Below are 23028 nucleotides of genomic sequence, written 5' to 3' on the forward strand. Positions count from 1 at the left end.
TTATTAGATTTCTTTATAAGAAAGTATTTCTTGTTTGTTGAGATTACATTATAACTCATCCTATATATATTACAAATATGGGAAATATTCTGAAAAGACAACATCTCAGAAAAACAATGACGAAATAAATTAGCAACTTTTTTTCAACATTCAAGCTCATTTAGAATTTTGCTTCATACCTTCTTCAAATATGGAACTCTCTTTAACAGCAGTCTTATTTGTTTCTTTCAGTCTAAAGGACTTATCTGGTTTGATGTATCCACCAAGTCTGGCCCTATCTCCTTTAGCATTCTGTTTCTCGTAAGCACGTGTTATCTTCAAGGTCACTTTCGCGTCAGTTTCTTCCATGATGCTAGATTCTCTGATCTCAGGGAGAGCCTTGAATGTTTTAGTGGATGAAACGATCTTCAATCTTTTCGCACCGTGTCTTACCGCCGCTGTTTTTTCGGAAGATACATGCATCCTCGCCGAATTATTCGTTAATCTGTTACTCGTGCTCAAACGCGGTTCGAGATTGTCACCGATCATTGACTTTACATTAGATTTACTCGATCGATAGCGATCGATCGTCTTTAGGAAGGTTTTTGCTTCCACTTTGGATTTGACCGCGCAGATTATCGCGCTATTTTCTACATTATTAGAACAATGATTCTTCAATGCTCGACGAGCAAGTGTTTGTCGAGGCTTCTTGTTGCTCTTGATTCTCTTTACCGCTGCATAAAGAGAGGCACTGCGGCGTAGAATACATTTCTTCACTAAATTACTTTCATTCTTAATGGCGTTTTTCGCTCCCGTTACCGCGTCGCTTAGTTTTGTCTCCAATTCTTTCAGGATGCAGATATCTTGCGCGACATCCTCATTATCCTGTAAATAAAGGGCGCATATGTATATTAGATTATATCTGAGAGTGCTTCATACGTATATCACATAAATCATTTAAGTACAATTGATATATGATAATAACATAAAAAATAAATGTGTGTGTGAGAGAGAGATTGATCTCGCATTATCAATTGTATAATTATGCAAATAATGACTTACCCCCTCACACTACGGCGGTTGCCATGCATAACGAGAGTGAACGGAATATGGTACATATCATACACTTTTAAAAAGACGAAGCACATATCTACATGTACGATATATAAAAACTTCAGAGAAAATTATAAAATAAGCAAAAATAGCAAAAAAGATTGCCCACAATGCAAATAAAAATACTTTCGATAATAAAAATATACATTTTATTAGACGAGTCTCTCTTATTATATATTTCTATAAAAAATTGATGTTCAGTAAGTAGGAACATTTGTAAAATGTAATGCATGCTAGAGAGTGCTGTACATTTTTTTTTAAATGTGTATAGCATTACTATTCATATATTTCGTTGGCATCTAAAACTTGCAAGCAGTAATTTTATATGCATTATAATTTTTGTATATATTGGATTATTATATTTTATTGTATTTAATTTGCCACAGTTTTTGCTTGTGAACATAATGCACAATTCATGCCAAGTTATTTCACACTCATCAGGATATTTTTTGATCGGGATTTTCAGGAATCAAATAAAAGTAAGATAAATAAATGGTCGCTAAAAAACTGTAACATTTATTAACACAATTGGATATGTAAACCCGTGTGTCTAATACATTATGAAGTTTTTATACATGGATACATACATAATATGAATCGGAATCTTGAATTTCGGAATGATTTTTAAGCAAATGATATTTAATAAGCTTATTGTCGAGATCAAGATTTATTTGACTTTTTAAAAATTTTATTTATTTGATAAGATATTAAGATTATATTTTTTCATTTATAATAATCTCAACATAGATAATAAATTTGTAATTTACAAAATATATCTTTTTTTGTATATATATACAAAAAATTATATATATATACAATATGTTGTTAAAATAATTAACACGGTTAAATTTTAATTAACAAGTCGTCATATCCCAACAATTCCATCATCCAAAGATATAATGGTTCAACCACTTATATCTTCACGCTGTGCCCTTCGCTAAAGAAATAGATATAATTAATTACATGTGTGTGTATGTGTAGTATTACATTGTATTAACAACTCACACAGATTAATTTTTCTTCATTTTAGCACTGCATAAATTAAATGACGTGACTATAAGTGCACTTTTATATATTCAGCGTGAAAAATATAGTGCATAAAAATTGATTATTTACCAACAAGTATTATATTAATGTCAGATATGTGTGATTATTGAAGCATTAAAGCGTGTATGATTGATGACTTCGCCGAATTAGTCACAATGTAAAATGAATCACCAGAGCAAAATATTACTTATTCATCTCACCTGTATTTCTCTGAACTATCAATTTAATTTTCATCCTAATTTGAAAAAACTAATTTGTGCGTTATATATTGTATATGTATATAAATATCAATTAAATCAGTATCAATCAATCAATACAGTGAAATTATATATGTATAAATATTAAATATTAAATAATTTTGTTTCACATAATAATTAATTGAGACACAAGCTTAATGTGTAAATTTATTTTAAAAAGTGTATGAGACATTATTGTCTTCTCTATATATAAATCAAAATTGTGGAAGACTCATTCAGAAGAATATAAAAATAAGATCTTTACAATATGTATTTTTCTCATATAAATAACATAATAAATATCTATATTATTGTCCGAAAATATATTTCAATTATATATAATTATATAAAAAATACTGATTATAATATATATAATTATATAAAATACGAAATCGTTTTTGTATAAATTTCAGTACAGATTTCAATACAATTCAAAATATGCACATAAAAATTCGCGATTTATCGCGATTTAAATTATATAAAATCTCTCTCCCACTTTTTTAGTTATATAGAAATAAATTTACGCTCGATCAGGCACTAATGTGTTGTAGTGTAATGCTAAACAACATACCAAGTTAGTCGTTGAACAGAATAAGTGATTATGATACTATACACTGTTTTATGTCAGCACTGCAAACGTCACTCCCGCTATTTATATCAAAATTTACCTTACGCATCGATCTGTTGGGTGGTGAGGACAGATTGTTCACATATGCTAATTTCAAATGAGATTTTACTCCTCTTAGAGAACGATATTGGCTATTTGGCAATCGGCTGTTGGGATTGCTTCCAGTGAGATCAAGAATGGATGGACCTAATGCTGCTCCAACCTGTGTATATTATTAATGTTTTAGCAATATGCCTGTTATGCGAATGTGATTGAATAAAGCGAAAATACGATGGATTTTTTACCGCTTCGAATACTGCTGGGGTATATTTCGGAGGAACAAACATGTGATTCATAGTTTTGTTTATCCCATCGCGAACTCTAACTGGTATTGTATTCACCAAACGACCAGAATTATAATTGCATTCTAGAGTATAACTATGTATTAGGTCAGTCATCTTGTAAACTGCTACGCGTCCTGAACCTTCTCTCGACATGCCGTCTCGTTTGTCTCTATGCAAGCCATGTGTATTTAATATTTTGATAATATAAAAACATCTACATCAATTCTAGCAATAAAAATATACTCACATAATGTACATATTTCGCTCTGCAAAATTGCAGGATGTAAAATGAAAGTTTGGATTGTTGATGGACATCAATTTAGGTAACAGCATACATGTAATAGTATCCTCCGGATCGGCAAAATAATTTCCGTACATGAATACGCCTTTCTTCGAAGCGTGACCATGTAAATCGATATATAAATACAATCCAGAATTATCCGAAGACTTCGATACCTTGCCCATACCGACAGCTGTATAAGTTACTTTGTCATTTGTTCTATCTTCCGCGATGTTATCATTCTTATCATTTTCTTTAGATAATTCATCCCTCTCATCTGTATACATGATAAGCTAATCAGAAATTAGATATGATGAGATTCTATCATACAAAGTAAATATCAATACCAATAATTGCACTGTCCAAATTTTCCAATGTCAATAAACATTTCTCGTTAGTTTCCTGAGCGTATCTATTTTCGTCCAATGACATAAATGTTACCTGTTGAAAAATAATAACGTTAAAAGTGTAATACTGCAGAACTTGATATAATATAAAATATATCGTTAACATTCACTTTTTGAAATTTTCTGCACAAATTTATTTGCAACATAAAGAAATATTGTTTTGATCATACTTGTTGCAACAGTCTTGTAGTTGTATCACGTACAGCGTTTGCTATTGAAGTAGTTGAATTTATAATGCTTAGTTTGCTGTCTACAATTTCTAAATTTATATCTGATAGATCGTCGATTAAGTCACTTGGTACTTGATAAAAATTGTGATAATATCTAAAAAAAAAGTATGTAAAAAAATTGGATTGTGTATTCTAAATAATTTAATTACAGATAAGAATGTTTACTTTATTAAATTTCTTGCAGCGTATATAGTTGGATGATCTACTTCAGAAGGATTTAGATAAACCCTATTCAGATTTACTCCCTTAGTGTCCATGCGATAATGACCTTTAGCGACACCATCTGGATTGAGCATTGGTATTAATTTGAACACATATAGGCGACGTAAATTTATGGCAATCTGATCGTCGCGATTTAACAAAAAATTGAGAAAACCGTTTAGAACAAAGCTAGACGGTGTTTCACCTGGATGAACTCTGGCACTAATAAAAATTACCTAAATGCGAATAATTATGTAGATATATTTCTTTCTGAAAATATGCATTTCTTACATTTAATAAACATAGTACAAATAGTCTACCTTTTTGTCTCGAAATTTGTAAGGCCTTTCCTCATTCTTCTCAGGAAACATATTAATCAGTCTATCTTCTCTCTCCATTGATATGTTATGATAGGAGCTTATTGTTAATACATCTAGTCTACGATCCTCCAAAGATTTTATTGCACATTCTCTGTGATAATAGATATCATCTGTACACATTACACTCCTTTTACCCATTCTTGCATCAATCCTTTTCAAATAATTTTGTAAATCTGTATACGAGAATGGATAGGTAAAAGCAAAATAAGTAACAGCTCTTGAATTTTCTGGAGTGTAATAGAGGAAGGATAAAGTAAAGTCATTTCCTCTCTGATCAAGCTGCAATGTTATAAAAATAGTACGCTATATATAACTGTGCGCTAAATAATTATTATACATATGTTTATGATCTTGCTACATTTTTAGATATGTGCATTCCTATAATTATATATAGTATAATTACAGTGTATGTAGGTCTTTCACGAATTCGCTCCCAATGTAAATGTCCTGGTACAATTTTAAAAACTGGACACATTCCCTGACTAAACATCTTGACTTGCTTGTTCAAGTTAACTATGTTGAATCTGACCGAGACATTTGGACAATTAGACCTGATTCCAAAATAGAACCAAGTCCTATTGTTGTTTTGAAATTGTGTACCATGACAATCATGCTTCGTCCATAGATTAAACTCATAATCTGATATCTCCTTAGAATTCGAGTTATTGGTCAATTTACTTTCAATTTCGTAAACATCTAAAAATAGTAAAGTTATTGCGTTGTTACATAAGAAGTACATTTGCGATGTTATACAATCTATAATGATGGACAGTTAAATTTACACACAGTAAGAGATCAATATTTAATCAATTGGTCGTTTACAAGAGAAACAAATGTTCTCCTGGACAATACGCTTGTTTTATTTATATCAAAATGCGAACAAAATCAATCTAGATCGACGAAACTAGTCAAATTAGGTAATTTCATTACCTTTATCAGAAGTCTCTGATATTCTCACTTGTTCCACTTTAGCCAGATTGGCCGAATCAAAATTGTTGAAAAACACAAAGTCACCGCAAATAATGTTTTCGCTCGTGCTCGCCATGATATATGTATCTCACGTCTGTGGCAAGATCGGTACGCGAGGCAGATGACAATCCATTCACGTGTCAGTTGATGTGCTCGCGATAACGTAAGGATTCAAGCTCCTCTCCTTCGTCTCCTCTCTCCTCGGTTGACTCGACTTCAGAGGGGGACGGACACTCACTTCTACGTTATGATCGACATCGCTCTCGTTCCCGCAAGGCAAAATCGTCTCTTGGCTACTCTCGATCATATATGATCTCTATTTATACGTTACATAAAATAATTCGTGCAATTCACAGACTCTCGAAGCGATAATAAACAGCGATCGCGCGATACTGACGATTACGAGCCGGATCGCTCATCTTTGAGCGATACTGAAACGAGTACAGTCGTTGAACGCTTGGGAAGAATTATACGTGGGGAACGATGACGCGCTTGCATCGCTTATCGATCGTGTTATTTTCGCGTGGATCACACAATTCGATTAAACCCGAGAGGAATTTATAGGAGTTAAAATAAATCGCGTATATATATAGAAAAAGTTTCATATGTCAAAAAGTTTCATATGTCAAAAAGTTTCATATGTCAAAAGTTTCATATGTCAAAATATTTTTTATGGAGGGGGGTAAGAGGGAATTGGCCTCTTCGCGAGGATTTTCCTTGATATTAAAATCACATAAAATATATATATGTGTTTTTTGATTTTCTTAAATTTAATTTTTTCTTTTATATCGATCTTTATTAAAGAATTTTGCGTTTCTCTGTAAAAAAAATGTCAAACGCATTTTACTTTCTCAGCAATTTTTTTAAATGAAAGATTCTTTTTTTTTCTAAGATCTCACGATCCAGAGAGCACACAAAATATTTATGATAAATATTCATAAATATTTTTTACTATTTATTTTTTGAAATGATTATATATTTATTATTTTCTAAAGAGAAAAGAAATCAAATACAAATTTTATTCGATATATTATTAAAATATAGACATAAATATTTTATATAATATTTATGGTAAATAAAGAATAAAAATATTTATAGTAAAATATATATTTTCTGTAAATATTTCTCAATATTTTTATAAACATTCTTATGATATTTATGATAAATCTTTATGATGTGTTAAATTAAAGATCACAAAAATATTTTATAAAATATTCAAATACTTATTATATAAATATTTTGTACATTCTTTTATAAATAATATTGTGTGCCGCCTGGGGAATAACGATATATCGAATACGTACTCTAGGTTCAAAAGAGGATATCGATACCTGCAATCTCGCACAACTGCAGCGCAACAAACAACGACAGATGAAAGCGTGACGTGATCCGTAGCGCGCGTCGTTCTGCCACACGTCTCGCGAGGAAGAGATAATGCGGTCGCTTGAGAAGATCTCGGATCATTTGTAGAAGGAAACAAAATTAACACCGACACCAGGACTGCGTTTTGTATGTACGTATCGACGCCGGATCGAAAAATGGAAGCGGATTATCAACCGACACCACTGAGCCCGTCGCGGACGCTGACAGGTGAGCTGGCGTGCGGTAGTTGCGATTGTTGACGATATTTGTGTCAAATGAATGTTACTTGTCCGCGACGCCAATTATTAGATTTACATCGGAATCATACGTATTACTGTCGTCTTTTTTTATAATCGACGCCTTGTATCGTTTCCTTTTATAGTTTGAGAGTCATATTTAGCAAACGAAAAGCTTCTGCAAATTCTCTGCTATTGGGGCAAGCAATAGAGTTTGTTGTTAAGTGTAGAACAAGATTGATTCGGTCATTTTCCAAAGTATTTTTTGCATAAATACATAAAAGTATCATCGACTTGCTAATTTTTTTTCTTTTCTTTTTTTTATTATTGTTTATTTACTGTCTCGAGGGATTTACTTTGATGTATACTTATATGTAACAGGGATAGGCAACGACTGTGAAGATCCTTACCCTAGTCTGTCAGATTATCACGATTACGAGCCGAATTTGGAATTTGATGATACAGAATTGCAAACTACTTCAAACAATGGTGAGATATCTGATCTGTCTTAAGATGTATGTGAGTTATGTTTTTGACCATCTGTATAGCTGCTCTCTTCTTTCATTTTCAAAATTTTCTTATAATTATATGAGAGATTAATTTGTGCAGCTATTGATACAGCTATTATTGCATTATTTGTTTTATATAAAATTGACTTTGTTTTTACAGCTGCACGCCTTCTAGAAGACAAATTGGATTTGGTGAACAGCACAGTTGGCACTGCAGGAATGGATTATTTGGAAAGCCCAGTAAGCGACGGGACAATTGAGGAAAACTTTGAGGAAGCTTTGGTAGATGCTCCAATTATTGAATCCGGTGTGTGACCTTTTACCTTCTGTTAATAGCGACTAAATGTCATGGCATTCTCAGGGCATAGCAGGTGAATCATGTGTAGAACATTGTACAGCTTGTTTTATATTGCATGGTGTAAGGATGACAGAGGAAAAGTAACAACTGTTACGCTTTTTTAATCCATTTTGCATAATAACATAATGCACAATGCAAGCATTACATTTGAGCCTCATGAAGCAGGGTAGTGGTATATTGTCCATGGAATATACGTTTTATGAGACAAAAATTATTCCTAAGGGGCTCGAATTATTTTGACTCGATGGTTTTAGTTGAAACAAGTTTATTATGACTATGCCTGAAATGTGTGTCTATTCTGAGATTTATATTACATAGAAAGTCTTTGTTAATGGACAGCGGAAGATCTAGCTGCTTTGGACGGAGAACTCGCCGACGAGGAGGATTATTTCGACATATCTAAACATGGTATTGTAGAAGTAGTTGGCGATGACAGTGCCGGTCGAAAAATAATTGTTGTGTCAGCCTGCAAATTGCCTTCCATAGGAAAGGAGGTCTTCAATCATGCTAAATTTCTTAGGTGAGTCCGTGATATGCGTATGTAGGACGTCACGGGAGATATTTATCCGATCCGCGAATAATGATTTATAATTGCCTGTAAATATTGTTTAAGGATCTCCATGTCATTCTGTGATATTGTTAACGAATCACTTATAAAGTCCCTATTCACTTTCTCGATTTTGATAACGTATATTTTTCTTTTTAATTATTAATAAAATAGATTTTATCATAATGGATATTTTTGTTGCAGATATCTTATGCATACTTTAGACACATTTGTGGAACAAGATTATAGTCTCGTTTACTTTCATTATGGCCTTACGTCAAAAAATAAGCCACCTTTATCTTGGCTATGGCAGGCGTATAAAGCATTTGACAGAAAATATAAAAAAAATCTTAAAGCTCTTTACCTAGTACATCCCACAAACTTTATTAGGTTTGTGTGGCAAATATTTAAACCGGCTATTAGGTATGCAATTTTTTCTTTTCTACGCAACACTTTGAATTATTATATACTATGTATGAATAGGCAAATTGTATTTTTGCAGTGTCAAATTTGGACGAAAAATGATGTATGTTAATTACCTGGAAGATTTAGCACACTATATTAAGTTGGATCAATTAATTATACCTCCCCAAGTGATAGAGTATGTAATTTAATTGCACTGTTATGCAAAATAGTATGTTGGCATCATGATAGAATTTATGTTGATTGACGCGAATCATACAATTCCATTTACGTGTGGAATGATTTTTTCAGACACAATAATCAACTACTGATAAAGAATAAAAAATATTTGCCGGCAAGTCCGCCACAAAGCACTGTAGTTACACCAGTTGGCACGACTCAGTTCGGTGCTAGTTTGCAATTTATAAAGGAAAATAATAACAGCGATCCGATACCACCTATTCTAAGGCAGTGCGTGGAATTCCTCGATACACCAGACGGTACGGTATCTTGATAAAAAACCGTCTCCTATGGAGAGTAAAACGATAATCGTTCGATCGTCGTTTTAGCACTTGAAACGGAAGGCATATTTAGAAGATCGGCCAACGTAGCTGTGATCAAAGAACTTCAAAATCGTTGCAATCAAGGTTTACCCGTCGATTTTCAAGGGGATCCGCACATTGCTGCGGTTCTACTCAAGACCTTCCTTCGCGAGCTAGACGAACCTCTTATGACCTATGAATTATATGATGAAATTACACAATTTCAAAGTAAGCATAATGTTTTCCCTCTCTCTTTTAATGAAATTATTATTTATTTAACGAGATAAAGCATTTTTTGAATTTGTATTTTAGCGTTATCGAAAGACGAACGTCCGCGTAAAGTTAAGATATTAATATTGGAAAAATTACCCGAAGATAACTACCAAGTCCTTAAATACATTGTACAATTCTTATCGAGGGTACGTAGCTAATATTTACAATTTCTGTAAAAGCAAGATAAAAGCTCTTTTTGATCTATATCTTTTTTCTTTTATAATAGGTGATGGACCGATGCGACCTAAATAAGATGACTTCTAGCAATCTGGCGGTCGTATTTGGACCGAATCTAGTTAGAGCACCACCAGCATGTGGAATGTCCCTCACTGCAATAGGATTCATCAATCAATTCGTAGACTTTTTATTTACTTATCAAGATAAGATTTTCATTATTTAAAAGCGTCGAGGGCCTAATTATAATACATTCGATTGTTCACATTACGCGTACAACGTCCGCACTCTACTTTTGTTTTACTGAAATATTTTTATATCGGACATGAGGTATAAGAGAATACATACAGGAAAACACTTAATATTCGTTTACACACAATTTTGCACAAGATTTTTTAATATGAATAGTTACAATGTTTCCGAACGAGAGAATAAAACGTTCGAATGGATGTCGGTTGTGCGATGTTAGAACGCCAGCCAACTTGTGTGTATATCTAGAGAAAAATTACGACCAAATACCAAAGATATATGAGAACGTCACGCAGTAAATATAATATGTAAGATTATCTAGAAATATAGCGTTTAGTCTTATTTAACAAAGCGTAGAAAATAATATATTCAAGAATCGAAAAAGTATTATGAATGCCGCTGAAATCATGAGATCATGGACCGTGATTCGTCCCGACTTTTGCTTTAATTAATCTTTTTTAATTAATTAAAATTTTTAAATAATAAATTAATTCTCTATTTTAAGGTAACTTATATTAATTATTCGATCTATAATTTTTCGAACTTTATCAAGTTGTTTCTATTTTAATGTTATTCTTATTTTGTCAATCAAAAAATTTAAATCGATTTAATTTTTTATTCTAATAGAAGTATGTATATATTTGCATAGCACAAAACCAGCTTCTGTCGCTTATTTTCATTGCGAAGTTTCATAAAAAAAAGTTTTTCTAAAATGTTTTGATACAGAGTAGAAGAATCATAAATAATGAATCTCTTTAATACTTAGCATTCTCTTCGCATTATGTATATATAAAAAAAATTGATTATTCAATCACTAAAATAAATTGTAGTTTAACAAGTGTAGTATATATTATATTGTATTTAATTCGAGAGAGGCGAGATATACTGTAATACAGAAAGATTTATACATGTAATATAGAAAGATATTGTGTTAACTCTAAACAATTCAATCAAGCATGTATTTGCTTTATATAAGTAACAGAACACTGATAGTATGATTCCATCTTTTGTGACATTCTTTATATATATAGTAGTTATAAGTAAAATACTTTATACTGTTTAGAGTTAACATAATATTAAAAAGCAAACATGAGCATGATAAAAAGTGATTAGAATGGCTGTTGTAGTAATTCAGTCATCATGTATAAATTCTAGCGATCTTACGATATTCTTTTTTAAATTATGATCTCGAGAAAAGAAAATTCGCCTGATCTGATAGCGTCATATGATCATTTTACAAAAAAAAACGAGAGAGAGAGAGAGGAAGTGAGTGAATGAAAAAGAGAAAAAAAGCTTGGCATGTAATGAATGTCATATATAGTTTAATATTTTTTAATTAATTTTGTCCATCATTTAAATGTAAAGATAAAAGACTTAGCAGTTTTTGCGGAACGAACCGCAAATTTGTATATCCCTTTAAATAGTCCTGCCATTATGGGTAACTGGGATAAAATATAGGCCGACAGAGCCTAATATCTGCTCTCTATCATCGAAAAGACTAACCCAGACCTGTATAGAACTGATGTGACTCGATTACATTCCTCATTGTTGTCAATAAAAGAGCATGTAATGAAGCATGTTAATTTGTAGATCTTCAATTTCACTTTTTACATACAATGTTCACGAGCGAAATCCAAATTGTACTTTTGGAGCATGATGGGATTATGGTATAATGTTAAATGAGACATTTCTTTCCATAACATTATTACAACTTACCATTTTATGTTCATAAAATAACTTACAGTAACAATAATTTAAACTTTATACTCAACAACTCTATTATATTGCTAATTTATATAATTTCAGACGAATTAACATATTGCAATGATACTGGATAAACAATCCAAATTAATATATTGTACAACAAAATTATCGATATGTACATTAAACTCTAAAATATTATTTTAGATAAAAGCCGAAAAAGCGTCTTTCTTAGTTTTCTTTAAAAATGTTCTCGATTCACAGTACGGCCGCATCATCTAAAGTCTTTGTCTTGAAATTAGCTAATTTTTAGTCAATTGGCTATTCGTGGATATATACAGATATTTCTCGCAAATATGTATATATATATTGGCATACATACACGTATTCACACACACATAATGCATAGGCAAGCATACAAAAAATGAAACATTCGTAATGTGACAAATTATTATCACAGAGAATTTACTTTTGAAGATACTAATCTGTCACGACTTTTTAAAATGCTTCGTCCCGTATATATAACTCGTGGATTAGAAATTAGACCTTGTCTGAAACTGAATGTAAATCGTTCAGAGATCTACGAAAGACCGCTGCCACCGCCACCACTGCCACAACAGGAACCTCTACTTGGTTGCGTGTGTTCGTTTTCGTCCTCTACCATTACAACGTTGCGGCGTGTGCTATTGTTCCTCGTGAGAGTAGATTTTTGCTCGGCCTCATCCGCGCGTTCCATCATACGTCGCGTTAGGTCTAAAAACATCTCTTCAATGTTCTGGTTTAACTTAGCTGATGTGTGGAAATGCATAGCTCCCACCTGTTTGGCATACCTAATGAAGGAAATTTATCATTGTCACGTTCTATATTCATCCATTATTCTTGATAAAGAAAGAAAGAAACATCGTACTTACTCTTCTGCTTCGTCTATGGCAACATTTCTATCTTTCTCCAGGTCAACTTTATTACCTGCTATCACTAAGCAAATTTCACTACCTAACATTTTTTTGAGTTCCTTCACCCAGTTTTTCACCTAAAAATAACATAAATAATAAATAAATAAATTATATTACAAAAGTATTTTTAATTGTGTATATATGATAACAGATAATAATGTCTTATATGATAAATCTCTGGAGAGCAGAGTACTGATAATGTGACTAAAATTTATTGATGATATATTTATTGTTTTCTTATCAAATTATTCTATATTTGGAATAATCTGGTAAGATATTTTGGATTATCTTCTACAATTGCAATTGAATCTCAAGTCATACTTTTTGAAAAGTGTCTTCGTCCGTAATATCATAAACAAGAATGGCACCATTGGACATTCTGTAGTAAATTGGTCCTAACGCATGAAACTTCTCTTGTCCTGCTGTGTCCCATATTGCCAGATTAACTCTTTTCCCGTTGATATTCAATTTCTTATTCAAAAATGATGCCTGAAACAAAATACGACGTTGATATCTATTTTTAAATGATATAAACTTTACAATCATACATTTAGTTAATAAAAGCTCAGAATTTAAGACTTTATAAGAAATTTTTTTATAATACAGGTTTAGAGAACGCAAATGGATGTATGCAAATTAGATTTTAATCTTTATACACATCTATATAGCATCCTTTTTTCCATATATTTACATAATATTTATCTAAAAGACTTGTATGTTTTGTTGAAAGAAATTTTACAAGTTTTTTCGAATTTATATTTAAAAACAAAGAGAAATATTACACATATAAATAAACTTATATAAAAACGAGTCTAAAAAATATTGACGTTATATATATTATATTAAAATTTAGGTAAAAACGAGCAGAAAAAAAAAGATCCGTGAATTATATCGAATTTCGATATACAAATATACGATTTACCTGTAGCGTAGTGATGTGTTTGTCATTGAACTTGTCCTCGACGTATCGAAGAGCGACCGAGGTCTTGCCGACACATCCCTCGCCAAGTAAAACCACTTTAAAATTATATCCGGTGCCGATCACCGGACTGGCCATAATCCCCGGCAAATAATTGAGCTTGACTTTAAAGGGAATCGCGTGGAGCGTTTATTTCTTAGTTCGCGATATCGTATGTCCGTGTATACGAGAGCCAATAAAGCCGGGTTCGCTTATTATATTACTTTATATACGCGAACGGTGATCGTCGTGTACGAGATACGATGCTCGTTTGCGATCCGATACGACAGAACGTTAAGACAATGACGATGACGACCGTACTTCAATCCCCGCTGCGTTAATGTTAAGGAATCAGCTGCTCCGCTCCGTGCCATTACGCGCTACAATCGGCGCATTTTTCGTAGCTTCGTAATCTAAATGACTCTCTCTCTCTTTCTTACACATTCTCTTACTCACTCTCTCACAACATACACACACACACACACCAGAGAGAGAAAGAGGACAGGTGTCGAAAAACGATACGATCAATCTCATCTTTTTCTGAAAAAGGGAGACAATATGATATAATTTGATATGCGCGTATAAAAAATATATTATCTATCTCCAAAATATTTAATTTCAAATAATTAAAACTGAGCAAATCTTATATTCCCAATTTTCTTTCGGTCTTCATTCATAATTTAATAGCACATGCGCAGAATGAAGATTTTGTTGCGCGCGTTCATGATCTGACTTTTAGCAAGTCTCTCCCTTTCTTTCTCCTGCTAATCATTTTCATTCCATGAATATATGGTCAATTGACATATATGAGGCAATAAATAAATAAACGAATGAGAATGTGAATTGGGAAAAAGTGAATAATAAAAAAAAGAGAGAAGAAAAATTTTCCTTTTTGCAAAGAAGCATTTTATATCTCTGTTTTTTTTCTGTATTTTTATGTAAAAAAGAACAGTCTCTTATAAATTTTAATACACAAACGGATTGGTAGAAGCCATTAAGTATTGTTCGCCCAGTTGACGAAATTCGAAGGCGCATCGATTGCGTTCAAGCAGAAGATCGACTTCATTGTAAAAGACAGCTTGCAGATGCAAAGAGCTCTTGATTTTTGCGATGGCGTTGACCTTGGTGAAGAGTGCCTGCGCCTTCGACAGAGCTTTTATCCCGGTTAAAATGACCTCCTTCCGCGCCTCAGAAGGATTCTCCGGCGCCGAAGCTATCAAACACTTGCCGTACAACATAAACGCTTTACCTTGATCATAACAACCACCATGACCTAGGATTGTGGGGATAGCGTCCTCCACTAGATTCAAAGCCAATGTGGGTAAGCCCATCAACAACTGGAATAATTACAAATAACAATAAATTCGATTCAATTCGATTAATTCAATTTAATCTTTAATAAAGAAAACTCACTTGTGTGTTAGCGAGATGCATCTTGACAAGTGCTTTGTAGTATGACAAATGATTTCTTGTGGCTAATTCCAAGGCAGAACAAAGACGTACTATGCAATTAGTGGCGACCGCTGATCCATTGCCTGGTGAGGACGAAGCGCACATAATCTGGCTGAAGAGAAGTGTTGCACGTATTACATACAATGGAGTCACATCTGCATCCTTCATGATAACGCTAATGTACTCAAGCCCTTTTGGAAAATCGCCTTTTGCCAAGCAAACTTCCGCCAACCTAAAATTATGAGATTAAAACTTGTACGATTTCGTATAAGTGCAAAAAACGGGCGTTTATAAAATGAATTCTTTATATACTTGAGTTTACATTCCAATTTATCTAAACTGGAAATACTTCTGGCTGTTGCCTCAGCCTCGCTCCATTTCTCTTGCCTCATTAACTGTGTAAACATATGTAACTGTTCGCTCAGCATCCATATCTAAAATATAATAAAAAAAGAAATCTTTCCTTTTCTCTCAATTGCTTAAAATTCAGGAATTATATTTTGTGTCTCGATATTTTTGTTAAAACGAAGTTATTCCTTTCTATGTAATTTTTCTGCGATATATCTTATCTATTAAAGAACGTACTTTATTGCAAGGATTGTTAGGAAATCTCTTCTTGGCGTGAGTTAGCACAATATCCGCGATAATATATTCGCCCAGTTCGATCAACATATTGGCGACAGTGACAATCGCCTGGCATGTGGATGGCCCATTGAACATGTGCTGCTTTTTATTACCCGTATTATGAAGAAGCAGCAACTGGCCGCAAAGAGAAGCCATTTCCATTTTACCATAGTACGCCCACAATGCGGATTTCTCCGCAAATGTAAAGGACATTAAGTCGGACATTGAATGTTGACAATTTAACATGTCCGACTTCATCAATATCTGCAATAAATTAATTATGAATGTATAAATCTGCGTGTATATATCGGGGATACAAATTATTCTCAACTAGTTACGTACTTCAAATATTTGTGAAGGATTCTTGGCCTGCAGGGTGTAATTATGTGCGTGCGAAATAAGGCTTAAGCCTGTCGTATGTGTAATTCCAAGCAAACTCGCTTTGCCGACTGAACGTTCTATGAGAGGTCCCCTAAATAATAGAAAGATCCATATATGAATATATAATACAAAAGTAAAATAAAAAGATCTATCTGTAACACTAAGATCTTGATCTATTAATAATCTATTATTAATAAATGAATGATTAAGAAAATTAATAAAAAAAGTTTATTAATAATAAATTATAGACTACAAAAAAAATTATGTTATAAAATATTTGAGATAAAAAGTGAGAAATTTCTCTTTTTCAACTCACTTATTATCTTCGTTAGTCAAGTAGGTCATCCAAGAAAGCGCGAGCTGCAAGCACACATTGTCTCCAGCTTCCTGAGCTAATGTGATAGCTTCCTTTAAAGCGTATTGTGCTATTTCCCTTTCCAAGAAAGCCGCGAGTATTACTTGATTGTGAAACAAATATAATACTATATGTAAAATAAATGATAGAGAAACCATGTATCTCTTTTGTTAATAAAGAAATAAAAAGTTAAACTCTTGAAAATATAAATGGATTAATTTATTACTTGTGGTGAAACTGGGCGTGTAAAACAGCTAGGTTGAGCGCTGCGTATCGAAATGTACGAGATCGATCTTCGGGTGTGGATCGGTTCTCCAAAGGTGCCAGTCTATCAAAACAATGATATAGACTGTCCACTGCTCCACAAAAGTCACTCACGCGAATGCAATTTAAATAACTCAAATAATGCTAAAACAAAAGAACAATTTTGGTTTAATTATTATATTAATTTAAACACAAGGAAAAGAATGCTTATTTCGTTTATATACCGCAGATATCGCTTTTACACTCACCGCATCCGCATTATAGGGAGTAGACTTCAAAAGATCTTGAACAAGAGCTTGCAGATCTACCGGTGACAGAGCTTTATGCTCGTCAGTTTGTAATGCATGCGCTTGCTGTGCAACGAGTAATTCCGCTTGTCTTCCACCCCAAATGGTTTTTACTCTATTAAAAAAGCATCATTGTTAATTCATAAAACAGCTGGCACATCTTGTTTAATCTAATGTATGTAATATAATGTAATATATAATATAATGCAATGTAATGTAATATAGTAGTTATAATTTTCTTGGTATATAAACTTACTTATGTGGACCAGAATCTTCTTGTTTAGAGATTACAGGGATATCAGAGTTTTCTGGATTACGGATTTTTCTTTCAATGTATTTTTTTAGATCATTATAAAGAATAACTACTTGATCAAAGACCAATTTCTCGAAAAAGATAAGCATCCTACGAACATACAGCCCAAGAACAGAATTCCTGTTCAATGCTGGTAAAGAAAGTGAATGATCCTTGGGTTCCATTAATCGGCGAAGACTATCAAACAGATCTAATAGCCCATCCACTCCTTTCTCATACAGGACATCCAGCTCTACTTCTAGCTGATCTGCAAACCGATGTAAAGCATATTCTCGTTCATACAACATGTCCAACAGAGCAGTCAATTCCATGTCTGCTGACTAAAAATAAACATTAATATATGAAATGAGAATAGATGTGATATAAAAGAGATCGGTTCTTCTCGGCATTTGTATAATAAAATGATTACCTGAATTAGCTTCAACGATGCTAAACAAAAATCGCGTCTCTCCAAGATTGCTACAAAATATTATCAAATTAGATTTATCGGCATACTTATTAGCGTGTATAAAAATATTATATAGTTTAATTACGATAAAAATACGATATACGACGGAATATACCTTTAGTAGTTTCATTACAATAAACTTTAATTAAAATAACAGTTGCTACTTTGTACGATGTTAGATTCTCTTTTTGAATCTTCTTCACGTTGCCATCGACAGTTACGAAATCCTTGGACATTCTGTTAAATATGTCATTCACCGTGTGTAGACGGCTATCGTTTATCGACATCCTCTATCTTTTTATTTATTACAAATTCTTTACTTTCATACATGTATAATAATAAAAGTACGCATATCATATAATCTCTTGCAGTCTATATACATTTTTGCTCGAAACTGTAATGACCAATCCAAATGTGTATATCAATTGGACAAAATACTTGGCCAGTTGAAAATGAGGCTCTTTGATTGGTCAATCGCATTGATTATCCCTAGGCACCGGCCGATATGGTTGTGTTCAATCGCACCAATCAATCTTTTGCTCTTATGGTAAAGTTGTAAGTTGCCAGCTGCACGTGACGTGAACATAGACACTTTTCAGTTTGGTAGCGCTGTGAGCGTATTTCGGATCGCAGACTTAATATGGCTTCTTATGATTTATTTCTTCAAAATAAAATAAAGGTATATACATAGTACATAATTTTTAATGTTGGAAAGAGAGAGAAGTAAAGATGAAAAATGAAAAGTATAGAGAGTTTAGTTAGAAAAGAAATAGATCTTACGTGATCTTACGATGTTGTAATATTGTATCATTACGTGGAAATTTGATTCCATGAGATTTTTTACAAGTGATGTTTACAAGAGTTGTTTAAGTACAATTAGATTTCATCAAAGATTAATAAAAACGTGTTTATTCATCGCTTTATGGTAAACAAAACCACAATTTTTAAAAATTAAAATTGTCCCATTACTTTTATTACGATTAAAATTGCAATAATTGCATGTCATTGTTGTAGATAGTTTATAGAAATCATCATATCAAATAATGAAGAAATAATGCAGAGAAGATAAGAAAAGAAAATCCATTAAGTCAATATCTAAAATAATGGAAATTCAAACATTTATATTCTTTGATTTGGAAACAACTGGTTTGATTCAAGGAAAGATCATGCCAAGAATTACGGAAATTGCTTTAGTTGCTGTTACAAGAGAATCGATATGTAATTGCAACAAAGCATCTTTGCCACGAGTCTTGCATAAGCTAATACTTCCGATTAATCCCCAACAAATCATACCACCAACTGTAGCATATATGACAAGTAAATTGCTTTATTAGTTTAAATTGATTAATACATTAATAAAATTGAAGAGAATCTAAATCAAGAAAATTTTATAATATAGTGATATTATAATAATCGCTCATAAATTTGTAGAATTATTTAATGAGGACATGTTGCTATTGCAGCCTTTTGAATGTGAAGTTTATGAGTTAATAACATGCTTTCTACAGCGTCTGACACCACCAGTTTGTTTTGCAGCACATAACGGCAACAGATTCGATTATCCGATATTCTTGCACGAACTCGAACGCATAAATAAAGTATAAGTGATTTTTAAGATGATCAGTTATTTATTTCTCTATTTATTCAATAACAATTAATTTTTTGCCATTAAAGGTTTTTGATGACAAAATTCTGTGCATTGATACATGGAAGATGTTTCAAGATTTCTTTAAGAAAAAAGATTTGGAACCAAAGACAGTTCAAGATTTATTGGATGATGAGTACAATGATTCGCTCTCCATGTTAGATATAGATATGGTAATGATGGAACAAAAGACTAAAATTGATGCCATGCCCATTTCGCAAGCGACGCCTCCCTATAACGGATATATCAAAGTTATAAACGATAAGAAATACGATACAAACAAGGAGTATAACGATGACATCGATGTCGAATCGCCGGAGGATTTTAGACAAAAAGCTAACGAAAAAACGCCAGAGAATCAAGTAATGAGGCAGCATGAAACTGTTTTTGTAGAACGACCATTTAAAAAAAATAATCCAAGGAAGAAATTGGATTTCGGTTGTGAAAAACCAGTCAGCCTTAAACTCGGTGCCATTTATGAATATATGTTTGGTTCAAATTTTCCTCACGAGCATTCGGCCGAGGCCGATTGTCTCGCCATGATACGTTGCGTCACCAATATTGTCGACTTCTTCCTTGAGTGGTCAGATAATAATGCAACTTCATTGGTTTGCTGTAAAAGAATATAGTGCAATATTGTTAATTGATATTTTAGACAATAAAAATGATACACAAACGAGTGAAAACTTATACAGAATTATGCAGCACAAAGGGGATATATGTGATTGTTGTGAATTAAGATGCAAGATTAGTATATGAAATTGGAAATAATGTTGTAAAAGCTTTCCTCTCTCTATATATTAAATTATTAAATGCAAAAGAGTATTCATAACTTGTAATATATATAATATTAATTTATATATATATATATACACATACGTATATAAATTAATATCACATATATAAATTTATAATTTATTATAAGCTGCGCAAAGTTAATTATAATCTATTAAAGGATAATTGCACTTTGTGTATGATAGCAGTCTACTTCAACAATGCATGTTGAATTGTTATTTATAGTTCTCTTTCGTTGCTTACTTATTTATAATACATTCTTGTATATTATAATTCTTTTGTAACACTTATGGAAAAATTGGAAAAAGCTTTTTATTTCTGTGATAGAATTGTGTAGGCTTTTTCTTTTTTATTATATATGAAAGAAATACTTAAAATGAATTGTATTCATACTTAAATCTGAAAACAATGTACAATCAGATATGGCATAAAAATGCTTCTAGTTTGATATTGAAAAATATTAGAAAATGTGAATCTTTTTTATAAATAATAATATTAGATTCTATTCTTACTTGAATCTAGAAGAAGGAAAAAATAAAAATGAATTTATTTTATGAAAAAGCAGTTGCTTTAAAGAAATCGAGCTATATTAAGCTTGTTTTAATTGTTCATGTCTACATTTAAAGTAAATTAATACTTTCGATTAATTATACATGTTTTATTTTAAAAAATACTTTTAAAAACTATTTTAATTAGTGATAAGACTATTAATTTTCTTATCAGCTGTATTAACAAAATAAATTTCTTTAGGTAATTAACTTTTTATATTTGTGATAGCTGAACTTGTGTTTTTATTTTTATGAAATAAATTTAATACAGAATGTTAAAATGAAATATATAGTCATATATTTTATATTCTAAGACTGAATAAATTGGCGATTAAGGTAGCATTTTGTATATTATATGTATATGTTTTTAATATATGTCATTTCTTGAAAACGGAAATGAAAATAAAATAATTATTTCCAAATTAGCCAAAAGATTATAATTAGACGGAATACTTTTTGCGGAAAACTTTCCATATAAGTACTTGACGGAATACTTTCCATATAAAAAGTTATTCGTTATGTGCGTGTGTGATTTAATAAAAAAAAAATCTTAAATGAAAAAATAAATTGAAAATAAGAGAATCACACTGATATTAATAACAGATTGTTCTGTGTGTATGTATATATATATATATTAGAAAACTTATAACACTCGTGATCATAGTTTTAATAACTTTCTAAGAAAAAAAAGAACGATTTGAAATGTATCATACTTACCAGATTCGAGATCAGATTCCGATGATTCTAATGATTCTGAATTGGATTGATCGCTTAAAAATAGCAAAATTTCAAATTCACTTTTATTTACTGCAATAAAAAATTTAACCGAAATTATAATATTACTACAATATTAATATTTGTATTTTGGTAAATAAATAATAAAAATAATCAATTTTCTAATTGCCAGACTTTGTATAAATGTATTGTATGCGTGCGTATATGTGTGTGTGTGTGTGTGTGGCTCTATATATACTTATATTTCGTTAAAAAATAAATACTCATAAATATGTTTTGCTATTGCATATTTATCATTTGCGATAGTTCTCTCGATAGTTTGTATAATGCAATTTATTCTTCCTGTCATACATCTCATTTCATCAATTCCAATATGTTCCAACAAATTAAGATCTTTGTCCCAATAGTATCTTATGCTACCTTCGCAAAAAGCTTTGCGAAGCTTTTGTAACATCTACAAATATATCCTTATTTTATAACTAATTTAACAAAGGAAAAATTTTGAATTTTAGCAATATATTACCGTAAAGAACAAAGAAGTAAATAGATTGTCTGTTCGAAATCCGAAAAATATCCAATTCGTTCAAACATAATGTTTCGATATAATAGCTTGCGATATTCCAGTTTTGTGTATCTCTTAGTTTCTGAGAGAATGCAATTAATATAATCATAAAAAAAATTAATTTGAAATATAATTGCAAAAAAATACAAAAAAAGAATATTTTTGAATTAATTTACAATTTAGAATTTGTTATTCTTTTCTCTATGAAAGGAACTATAGAGTTTCTATGTAAAATTTTTAAGTATATAAAAAATTTTGATAAAATAAAAATTAAATCTTAATAAAATTGCTAATGATGTAAAAATAGACCAATCAATTAAATTATTAAATCGAGTAGCTATTGCATCATTTCTTGCCGCTCATAATATGTTAATGCGTCTTGTGTGACAATCTTTAAGACATATATTCCGTATGCAAGAATTCTGAATATATATGTTATGTATGAAACATCAAAGAATAGAAGAAATGAACGCGGGAAAGAAAATGAAAGAAAGCGGGAAAAGATAGTTATATATATTTTAATTTTTTTTTTATTCCATAATTTTTATACTTTTATTGCTTT

The 23028-nt window shown here is 31.6% G+C and overlaps 5 protein-coding genes across 7 annotated transcripts; 2 read left to right on the plus strand and 3 right to left on the minus strand.

Moving 5' to 3' along the window:
* On the minus strand, positions 1-5983 carry LOC138939426 (cytosolic carboxypeptidase-like protein 5). Of its 3 annotated transcripts, XM_070307197.1 has the most exons (11): positions 5755-5983; positions 5228-5520; positions 4765-5103; positions 4409-4680; positions 4184-4337; positions 3954-4047; positions 3574-3883; positions 3288-3495; positions 3044-3205; positions 180-864; positions 9-89 (listed from the first exon to the last, which is right to left on the minus strand). In XM_070307197.1, the coding sequence occupies exons 1-11, from the start codon at positions 5867-5869 to the stop codon at positions 70-72; spliced, it is 2652 nt and encodes an 883-aa protein (XP_070163298.1). In that variant the 5' UTR covers positions 5870-5983; the 3' UTR covers positions 9-69. The 3 variants fall into 3 exon arrangements, with proteins under 3 accessions (XP_070163299.1, XP_070163297.1, XP_070163298.1); XM_070307198.1 differs by having other exon boundaries at positions 1-864; positions 4409-4584; XM_070307196.1 differs by having other exon boundaries at positions 1-864.
* A 1123-nt stretch (positions 5984-7106) lies between these two features.
* On the plus strand, positions 7107-12199 carry Rhogap68f (Rho GTPase activating protein at 68F). Its single transcript, XM_070307080.1, has 10 exons — positions 7107-7383; positions 7773-7880; positions 8061-8207; positions 8598-8778; positions 9010-9228; positions 9308-9406; positions 9520-9707; positions 9777-9977; positions 10062-10168; positions 10249-12199. Exons 1-10 carry the CDS (start codon positions 7305-7307, stop codon positions 10420-10422), a joined length of 1503 nt encoding a protein of 500 aa, XP_070163181.1. The 5' UTR covers positions 7107-7304; the 3' UTR covers positions 10423-12199.
* Positions 11461-14469, minus strand: Rab21 (RAS oncogene family member Rab21). The gene is made up of 4 exons (XM_070307081.1): positions 14022-14469; positions 13421-13588; positions 13058-13176; positions 11461-12976 (listed from the first exon to the last, which is right to left on the minus strand). Exons 1-4 carry the CDS (start codon positions 14154-14156, stop codon positions 12727-12729), a joined length of 672 nt encoding a protein of 223 aa, XP_070163182.1. The 5' UTR covers positions 14157-14469; the 3' UTR covers positions 11461-12726.
* A 511-nt stretch (positions 14470-14980) lies between these two features.
* Positions 14981-18562, minus strand: Ida (anaphase promoting complex subunit 5 ida). Its single transcript, XM_070306938.1, has 11 exons — positions 18297-18562; positions 18143-18192; positions 17677-18053; positions 17382-17535; positions 17096-17277; positions 16831-16947; positions 16476-16605; positions 16095-16397; positions 15822-15943; positions 15471-15741; positions 14981-15394 (listed from the first exon to the last, which is right to left on the minus strand). The coding sequence occupies exons 1-11, from the start codon at positions 18466-18468 to the stop codon at positions 15023-15025; spliced, it is 2250 nt and encodes a 749-aa protein (XP_070163039.1). The 5' UTR covers positions 18469-18562; the 3' UTR covers positions 14981-15022.
* Positions 18563-18910: 348 nt separating this feature from the next.
* On the plus strand, positions 18911-20668 carry LOC138939311 (uncharacterized). The gene is made up of 4 exons (XM_070306981.1): positions 18911-19106; positions 19196-19498; positions 19613-19779; positions 19856-20668. The coding sequence occupies exons 2-4, from the start codon at positions 19285-19287 to the stop codon at positions 20453-20455; spliced, it is 981 nt and encodes a 326-aa protein (XP_070163082.1). The 5' UTR covers positions 18911-19106; positions 19196-19284; the 3' UTR covers positions 20456-20668.
* Positions 20669-23028: the final 2360 nt, after the last annotated feature.

Source organism: Polyergus mexicanus, unplaced genomic scaffold, assembly GCF_030449975.1.
Source record: "Polyergus mexicanus isolate NDT 795.1 unplaced genomic scaffold, iyPolMexi1.0 SCAF_14, whole genome shotgun sequence".
Lineage (NCBI taxonomy): Eukaryota > Metazoa > Arthropoda > Insecta > Hymenoptera > Formicidae > Polyergus > Polyergus mexicanus.